We start from the raw sequence: 9,470 nt of genomic DNA on the forward strand, positions 1-9,470 counted from the left end.
TTCAATTGAAGCTACCACTGAAATCGTAACTGTAGCAAAACCTGGGTTAACGCTGTGCTTGTTTTTAAACAAAATGCATTTGTGCAGCTTGCTCAGTCATTCAGCCTCCTTTGGCTTAAAAAGTTGTAGTAAAATTGCCCATACTTGCTTTGAAATCTGCCTCGCCTTTCTGAATACATTTGTTGGTACAGTAATTTTGCCTTCTCCATGACCAGCACAGCACTTATAAGAGCGCCTATCTGGTTGCATTGCACGCATGGCTGAGTGATTTATTACGTCCAGTTGAATGTTTGTTGTCTGAGGTTCTACTGTACATCAAACCATGCATTAGCAACAAGGTCAAACTTCTTTATTGCTTATGTGCTTCATTATGAGATGAATATGCCACAACAGAGGTGTTTCTGTAAGTGTTAAAGGATGTGCAGTGCTGGTGACAGTGTAAAATATTCCCCTAGACGGATATAACAATCTAGCAGGTGTGTAGGAGTTGTCTGAATGGAACTATGCAGTACAGAAAGAGCTGTGGGTCTTACCTGGCTGGGCATGCTGGGAGGTGGAGGCCAGAAGTAGGGGTTATTAAACCGAGACTCTGCCATGCTGGAAGAAAACACAAAGCGACTGTAAAACATTCGAGAAATCATTTCATTATACAGGTCTGTTCGGGCCAAAATATAAAACCCGATCTGACCAAACAATTCCAAACATACGCTGTTCCGAGTAGAGTCTAGTCTCGATTTTCAGTCAAAAAAGTAAAGTTAAAAAAAAAAAAAAAATCACTCAATCACATCTCATTTATTTCCTTTCCCAATAATTCCACACTGCATGACTTAAAAGACAGCAGGCTTTTTCAAAACTTTGTTACCATAAATAGCCACACATTAAGATGCTCTTGCAAATTCGTATAATCACTTTGGACAACAGAAGTCACGTACGACTGACTTGGCCAGCTACAGGACGTACACATCCCTTTTCAGAGTACCACTGCTGGGATGAATTTCCCGTCTTTTTGCTGTCATATTTCAGTAATATTTTGCAAGATTTGCATTGTACAAAGCCACATGGACTTTTATTATCACTGAATACAACAATGTCGTAATGTTTCCCAAGCGATGGATTTAGACGTGTTCTTTCCAGCAATGGAACGCTCCACTGCTACACATTCTCCCGTTCAGTTTTTTTTTTTTATTCCATCAACCTCAATATTTGAATGCAGAGAATCTCTCCTTCGTACACATTTGTGGTCAGCTGAGGCGCACGCTAGAAGTCCTCACCACTCACGGTAGCGCTTCACTCACGCAAGGTAATTTTAGACAGGCAAAAAAGAAGGAAGCAGGAAGTGAGTTTTAGGAAGCACACAGAGAAAAAAAAACTCAATTAAAATTAAAAACACCATAATCCACTCACTGATAACACACTGGCCCGAGCCGAGCCCAAACTACAATATACAAACTACACTAAGCAAGGCTCTACTTCATTATACACTCTCAATCTTGTACAAAACAATGTAACCACTTACCAAAGAGAACCACTGCTCATATCACAACTTAACATGCTCACTGAAGTCACCCTAAATATTGCACATTATTTAAAAAAAAATAAAACAATACAAAAATCCCCAATAAACGTAGCTAGTTTTATTTAACCTATACAATTAAATAAAATTGCACAACACATGTTTTAGATGTGTACAAAACAAACAAACAAAATACTAAGTAACCAGAACCAGTTCTGGTCACCTCGCTATAAAAAAGATATTGCTGCTCTAGAAAGAGTGCAAAGAAGAGCGACCAGAATTATTCCGGGCTTAAAAGGCATGTCATATGCAGACAGGCTAAAAGAATTGAATCTGTTCAGTCTTGAACAATGAAGACTACGTGGCGACCTAATTCAAGCATTCAAAATTCTAAAAGGTATTGACAGTGTCGACCCAAGGGACTTTTTCAGCCTGAAAAAAGAAACAAGGACCAGGGGTCACAAATGGAGTTTAGAAAAAGGGGCATTCAGAACAGAAAATAGGAGACACTTTTTTACACAGAGAATTGTGAGGGTCTGGAATCAACTCCCCAGTAATGTTGTTGAAGCTGACACCCTGGGATCCTTCAAGAAGCTGCTTGATGAGATTTTGGGATCAATAAGCTACTAACAACCAAACGAGCAAGATGGGCCGAATGGCCTCCTCTCGTTTGTAAACTTTCTTATGTTCTTATGTTCTAACAGTATTGCTTTTATTCCTGTGATTAGGAAACATAAAACATGCACTTCCTTCTACTACCATTAGATGTCAGCACAGTGCATCATGGCTTCCTCAAGTCTAATGTACTCAGTACAAGGTGAGTTTGCTATGGGCTGCTGGGGAGTTTCCGCCTCTTAAAACACACTTTTGTTATTTTCCCAATCAGTGAATCACAGACTGAATTCAAACACGTTAGACACTCTCCGGGCTATGTACAGATTATTGCTGATGGCATCCATTCCCCTCTTTTTTTTTTTTTTAATGAAAAGTCCCCAGATGATGTTGGAAGGATTTTTCTTTTTTTACAGATAAAGAGCATGTTTACTATTTCCAGGGTACCTCGTACACAGTGTCAGCTCACACCACAAGGGGGTTCCAGCACCTCAATAATTCACACCTCTGGATGGAAACATGTACCACACTGGCAACTCTGTTTCTGTACAAAATCCGTTCTGTACAAAGTTCCGTTCTCCAGTATGCAGGACACAACTGTGAGATCACATTGCACAGGACAGACAGAATGTAGCCATATGATGTTTGCACAGATACTTTTCTGTGTTTGACACAGGCAATGGTTCACCTTACCGCCATTGCTTGAAGGGTGAAAGTTGCATCTTGCCAGTTGCTGCAGGCTGAAATGCACCAGCTCCTTCTGCCTGAACACTGTGGATAAGAGCAGTTACTCTAGCCATTCTTGATCTTCTTTGAATGTCACGAGCGCCTTTCCCAACATCCCCAGGACAATCCTGCACCGACACCAGCATTCCACATTGATATCAGTCCAAAGGACAAAAGCACTGGATGCCGACACATCAGCTATATGGTAGGTGACCGATGACCAGTGGCCCGATGTGGTTCTGTGGGGCTCCAGACAAGCCTTCTGCCTTAGAAGCCAATGACTCCTTGGCCAAACAAAATTGGTTGCCAAATCAAATTGCTGGGTGCCACTTTAGGAAGCACATTTGTTGCTACCACATTCAACAACTTAAAATACAACTTGCTCAGACACTAAAATTATGCTTAACCAGTAAAAATGTCTGGACTCAGTTGTTTGTTGAAACATTCTGCTGAATGGTTAATCAAAGCAGCTGACTGCAATGAACTCAGCATGTTTATATTTTAGACATTTTACAAGTGTTGTGTGTGAAATTGGTGACAGCACCTACACTTCTACCCATGTTTCCCACACTTCCCCGACAGAGGCTAATGTGTCTCTTTTCATGTAGATTGGCTCTGGTATCACGATTATCAAAGCGAATCTCTAGCAATGATGTGAAGTGTTTCCAGGGACAGAGTGGCTGGAAATGCAGCCCTGCCAGTTTCTGTATTCCACAGACTAGCAGTTGCTTCTCATTTGGACCTGTACACTCCAGCTGCAGTGATATACATGCATATCAACAAGATCAAGCTCTCTGCCAGGGGCAGCAACATGCACCCACTGCCATGGCTGTCAATATAAAATACATCTGCATCATGAAAAAGTATGACCTGCAGCACAACCATCATAGGCATGTGTACAAATAGAAGTGTGGCAGACTGATACACTCCATACAGCCCCAGATTCTGATGCTCTCAATGCAAAAGAATGCAAAACAAGTGACATCATAATGGGACAACAACAGACAAGTTAGAACAGAGGGACCAGCCATACAAAAGAGGCGGTATCTACAAAGGGGAGTTCTAGCCATAAAAGGATCCGCCCTATAACAATGTAAAAGTGACTAAGTTACAAGATACAACTGGGGCAAACTTGGTCCCCACTTTTTTGCTGTTGCTACTGGTTCCTACTGCAATAAAAATGACAAAGTTTTCCCCAATTTACTACATTCACTCGCACTTAACCCTGTTTTTAACAGTTTGTTTTTCAAAGTCAGTATAGCACTATACCACAAAGTCCGTTTAATTACTGTATGAACATAGCCTACATTTTAAACGTTTACAAAACTCGACAATGTTGCCGAATTTGTCTTTCAACCTTGTTTTGTTTTAATCAGTTTTGTCTGCTCGTTACTTTTTCCAGCCAACATATTGAAACAAATCTTGTTTGTTACATTTTAAAAGACTGTTTTAAACACTACAATGTAAATGTTGACTCAGTAGCTCCATTAAATGTTAATGTTTCAGCCTTGGGGATTTTCTTTGCTGTGTTATTCATTTTAGGAAACTTACAATAGAAACTTTAATAAAATGGCAATTCCATGACAATCCGTGAAATGTATTGGGTTTTTAATTTTTTATTGTCGTTCGTGAATTTCTTGAAAAAAGTACCGTGAATTTTCCGTGGCCCTAATTATAACCGCCAACAAAAGGCGTGACTATCCGAGTACACAAACACCAACACGGCTGACTGCCGAGAAAAGACGAACCAAAACATTGCTATGGCTGCAATGAAGGGTACACTTTGACCTTCGAAGGTTCGGAACACATTACGGAAGGAAGGTTCAAACCTATTTTACAGGTAACCAATGCAAATGGAATAAAACATTCACATGTAGAACAGTAATCATGTTTTGATAATTAAACAGTAATTGATGCTGCTTGCCAGTCAGCTTGCATTGCAGCAGCACTAACTGCAGCGGACTCAGGCAAAACAAACTTAATTTAACAGTCACCGTTCCAAGCAGGTTATCAGTTATTTATTCACATTTTACTACTACTACTACTAATAATAATAATATGAACTTAGATTAATCGTAAAGTGACCCCGGAGATTGGATGTGCCTCCCTGATACATCAACAGTCGCTTGCACAGTTTGCATTCAACTTTTTTTTTTTTTGGTCGTCTGGGCATTTAACAAAAAAAAAAAATCCCAAACGGCACAGGGGTTAAGAGACATTTCTTTAAATACAGCTTGCGCTGTACGGCGCTTTGCTGTCGAGATGGTGAATGAAGAAATCTGGTTAACAAGAGCTGGAGGGGGAGGGACAGACACTGCTCAGTTTTTTCAAAATTAAAATTATTAGTGTTAGCACACACACACACACACACACACACACACAATAGCACTTTTCTTACACTGTCTTGTACACGAGGTATTCAGTACATACTTTACTGAAGCACTACAACCGCTACAGATACCCCCCAGTGCTCTGGATAATATACCCTACTACACAGTTGCTACTAATATCGATTTGGCTGGATTTTAATACAACAATTTTTAAGTAATATGCACTATACAAATAAAAAGATTGAATTGTGCATGCAAGTGACATTTAATGTGTTATCTATAGTATTGTCAAACGATTTCTGTTAACAGAAAACAAAACAAACAAACAAAAAAAACACACACAGTACGTGAATGGCGTCAGACAAACCTTCAAAGGTCTAAAACAATCTTCAAATTCCTGGCTAGCGAACAAACCTTCCAATACAGCCCTAAACATTACTGCCCGATCTCCAATCCTCTGTGACACACAGGCAGACATTTTCAAAGAAGCGCCATTCGCTTCCTGAGGAATTCAAAGAGACGCTTTTACAGTTTCAGAGTTTCAAACAAACAGTACCAGCTCAGACAGATCAGAAATGCTGATCAGACCCCTGTATTTTCCGACATGCCAAGCAATACTGCAGTCCACAAACTGGGAGAAAAACAGGTGTGAGTAATCATAACTGGAAATGAGAAGCAGCACATAACTGCAATGCTCTGTGTGAGAGCAGCCGCCCGCAAACTGCCTCCATATGTGTAATTGAAGCTGTATCTTTGTAAATGCAGATTTTGGATGTTTTATTTTTTCCTCAAATTGAGGGTGGGAAATCTGGGCTGTGTCTTAAATTCAGGGGCGTCATAAATTCCAAGGAACACAGTACATTTCAGGCAGCTTTTGTTCAAATATTCAAATACAGCACAGTGACAACTCCTAACCCAAAGTGGAGGCGTGAGACCCAACACTTCCTACCAGTACAACAATGCAATCAGGTTCCCTGTCCCAAGACCAGGCTCTAGTGCAGGGAAGGGGGCCTCTGGGAGGCTGCGAGATGAGTTCAAGGGGGCTGCAGTACATCCAGAAATATTCAAACAGTGCCCCCCAGGCTGGGTGATCAATTAATCTACAAGAACCCTGCCGTCGGGTGTATAGAGCTATTTGGACTATAACACTATCTTGACTTTAGCTCCATTGTAAATAAAATATCCATTTCCAATGCCTGTGCTAACACTAGGTTTTGTTATACAGCTAAAGGGGGTCATTGTAAAAAGAACAACATTGATTTATAACAGGGGTTCAAGCTGTGAGGCTGTTCCAGGGAGGTGCAGTGCCTGTCCCTGACACCTCTCATTCATTATAACAGGGGTTCAAGCTGCGAGGCTGTTCCAGGGAGGTGCAGTGCCTGTCCCTGACACCTCTCATTCAAGCTGCAAGGCTGTTCCAGAGGGGTGACATCTTGTTTTGTTGAAGATGCCACTGCTATGTAGACTTTTAGTTCAGAGAGATTCAGACAAGAATCACCAGAGGCTGACACATCCCCCCAACTCCACCCCTCTGTGCAAGATGTAATGCCAAGAGGCACAGACACCCCTAAACTCACTGGACAACTAGTACAGACCCCAAACTACCCAAACAAAAAAGCACCCTCAGAGCAGCCGCACCCACATAGCAATCACACCAGTGTGTAAGACTGCATTACCTTTGTCGTAAAAACAAGCTTGTATAATCCGTGACTATACACATCTCTATGAAGGTCATGGGAACCAAAACAGTAACACAGAAGTCGTCTTGAATTTTGTCTCAAGTATTTTAAACTTGTTTTTAGTTTCTTTGGTACTACTGAAGACTGTTACACAACATTTTAGCACAGTCATGGTATAATCCAACGTACATCATATACAGTGTCGTTAAAAAGTATTTGCCCCCTGTCTGACTTTCTGCATTTCTGACACAAAGTTATCAGATCTTCAACCAAAATCTAATATTAGATAAAAGGGACCCGGAGTGAACAAATAACACAAACAACATTTTGATACTTATTTAATTTATTAACTAAAGAAAGTTATGCAACACCCAATGCCCCAGTGTGAAAAAGTAATCAATCACCCCCTTAGACTCAATAACTGGTTACACCACCTTTAACAGCAATAACTGCAACCAAACGCTTCCTGTAGTTATTGATCAGTCTCTCACAGCACCATGGAGGAATTTTGGCCCACTCCTTCATGCAGAACTGCTTCAACTCAGTGACATTTTGGGGGTTTTTGAGCATAAACTGCTCGTTTCAGGTCCTGCCACAACATCTCAGTTGGGTTTAGGTCTGGACTTTGACTAGGCCATTCCAAAACTTAAATTTCTTGTTCTTCAACCATTCTGATGTAGACTTGCTTGTTTGTTTGTTTCGGATCATTGCCTTGCTGCATGACACAGCTGCACTTCAGCTTCACCTCGCAGACGGATGGCATGACGTTCTTCTGTAGAATTCTCTAATACAGAGCAGAATTCATGGTTCCCTCAATGATGGCAAGTCGTCCAGGTCCTGATGAAGCAAAGCAAATCATGACACTACCACCACCATGCTTGACCACTGGTATGAGGTTCTTACTGTGGAATGCAGTGTTTGGTTTTCGCCAGACATAACGGGGCCCATGTTAGCAAAAAAGTTCCACTTTTGACTCATCTGTCCATAGAACATTGTTCCAGAACTCTTGAGGATCATCCAGGTGCTTTTTGGCAAACTTGAGACGAGCATTCATGTTCTTCTTAGCGAGCAGTGGTTTCTGCCTTGCTACTCTGCCATGAATCCCATTTTTGCCCAGTGTCTTTCTGATGGTGGAGTCATGAACACTGACCTCAGCCAAGGTGATAGAGGCCTGCAGATCCCTGGATGTTGTTCTAGGGTTCTTTGTGACTTCCTGGACGATTTTATGCCTTGCTCTTGGGAGAGATTTTGGCAGGACGGCCACTCCTGGGAAGATTCACTACTGTCCCACACTTTCTCCATTTGGACAGTATGGCTCTGACTGTGGTTTGGTGGAGCCCCAGAGCCTTAGAAATGGTTTTGTAACTTTCCAGACTGGTAGGCATCAACAACTTTTTTTCCGGAGGTCTTCAGGAATTTCTTTTGATCGTGGCATGATGTGCCTCTAGAACCTGTGTGCTGACAACTTCACTCTGATGGTAAGGGCTAAAGTTAATCAGATTTATATTGGGCAGGGCTGAGCCAAACCAGGCCATATTGTTAACCAAAGTATTCAAACAGCTGATTATCCCTTTAATTGTGTTGAGTTAACTAGGGGGGCAATAACTTTTTCACACCTAAAGATTGCATGTTTGAGTACCTTGCACACCAAACAAATGAAAAAAGCACCAAACTTTGGTGTCATTTTTTTCTCTCCGACTCCCTCTACAACAACTCACAAAAAGATCTGACCAAATTCAATGTGAAAAATGTGCAAAAATGCATAAAATCAAACAGGGGGCAAATACTTTTTCATGGCACTGTACGTGTAAATAAATGGTCTCAGAAACCAATACAAAATAAGATTTAAAATACTGCAATACATTAAAAAATATACTATTTGCTTTGCTTATGCTTTCCTTAAGTACCTGCTTCAATATGCATAATATATCTCCTTGCTACCAGAAAACAATCCATAAAAGAATTATAAAACCAGTAAGCGTTTGGAAATGGAATTGCAGGACTATCAGAATTAATTCAGGTGGTCAGTTATTACCATTTGCTTGTATGAATGGTATTATTTCTACAGCGTTTATGTTTCTGACCTGTTTCCTGCATTTCACAAACTGGGTGGGATTGTCAAATCCGTTGGCAGTGGCCCGCATGCAGAATGTCCTGGGTGGCTGTGAGCCGAGGAAGTTTAGGAACTCCTGTTCTACTTGAGGAGTCGATAATCTCTCACCACTAAAATAACTTGCTCTCTGTAACCATGAAATAAACATGCATTAAATATTAGTTTAGAAACCTCCTTTGGGGCATATACTTAAAAATCCTAATCATCTCCAGGGATACATTAGTTAGACTGCCCCAGGCTTGCTAATTGAAACACCTGGTAGATGGAGGTTTAATTAATGCATCTTCCATAAAACTCACAGGGGCTTTACCTCCATTTAAAAAGCACCGGCTCCTCAGATGACCTGACCTATCAGGACTCAGAAAGCTTGGGTTTTTGTACGTCTTGGTCATAAAAGTCTTGACAGGGTTGTTCATGAAGATGACATGAAAGTCAGTGCAATCCCACTGCTTACTCTCCCACTAAAGTCAATGCAATCCCACAGTTTGCTCTCCCAC

General features: G+C 41.0%; 1 protein-coding gene across 4 annotated transcripts in view; it reads right to left on the reverse strand.

The window, feature by feature from the left end:
• Window positions 1-9,470, reverse strand: part of LOC121329009 (zinc finger protein 362-like) — a 31,780-nt gene that overhangs the window by 18,514 nt on the left and 3,796 nt on the right. For 3 of the 4 annotated variants that reach the window (XM_041274185.1, XM_041274182.1, XM_041274184.1), the window contains exon 2: window positions 534-597. In XM_041274185.1, coding sequence (XP_041130119.1) covers window positions 534-596 — 63 coding nt within the window. In that variant the 5' untranslated portion in view covers window position 597. Of the gene's footprint in view, window positions 1-533; window positions 598-8,944; window positions 9,073-9,470 lie in introns of those variants that run through there. The other variant, XM_041274183.1, reaches the window with a different exon arrangement.

The sequence above is a fragment of the Polyodon spathula genome, chromosome 16 (genome assembly GCF_017654505.1).
Source record: "Polyodon spathula isolate WHYD16114869_AA chromosome 16, ASM1765450v1, whole genome shotgun sequence".
Classification (NCBI taxonomy): Eukaryota; Metazoa; Chordata; class Actinopteri; order Acipenseriformes; family Polyodontidae; genus Polyodon; species Polyodon spathula.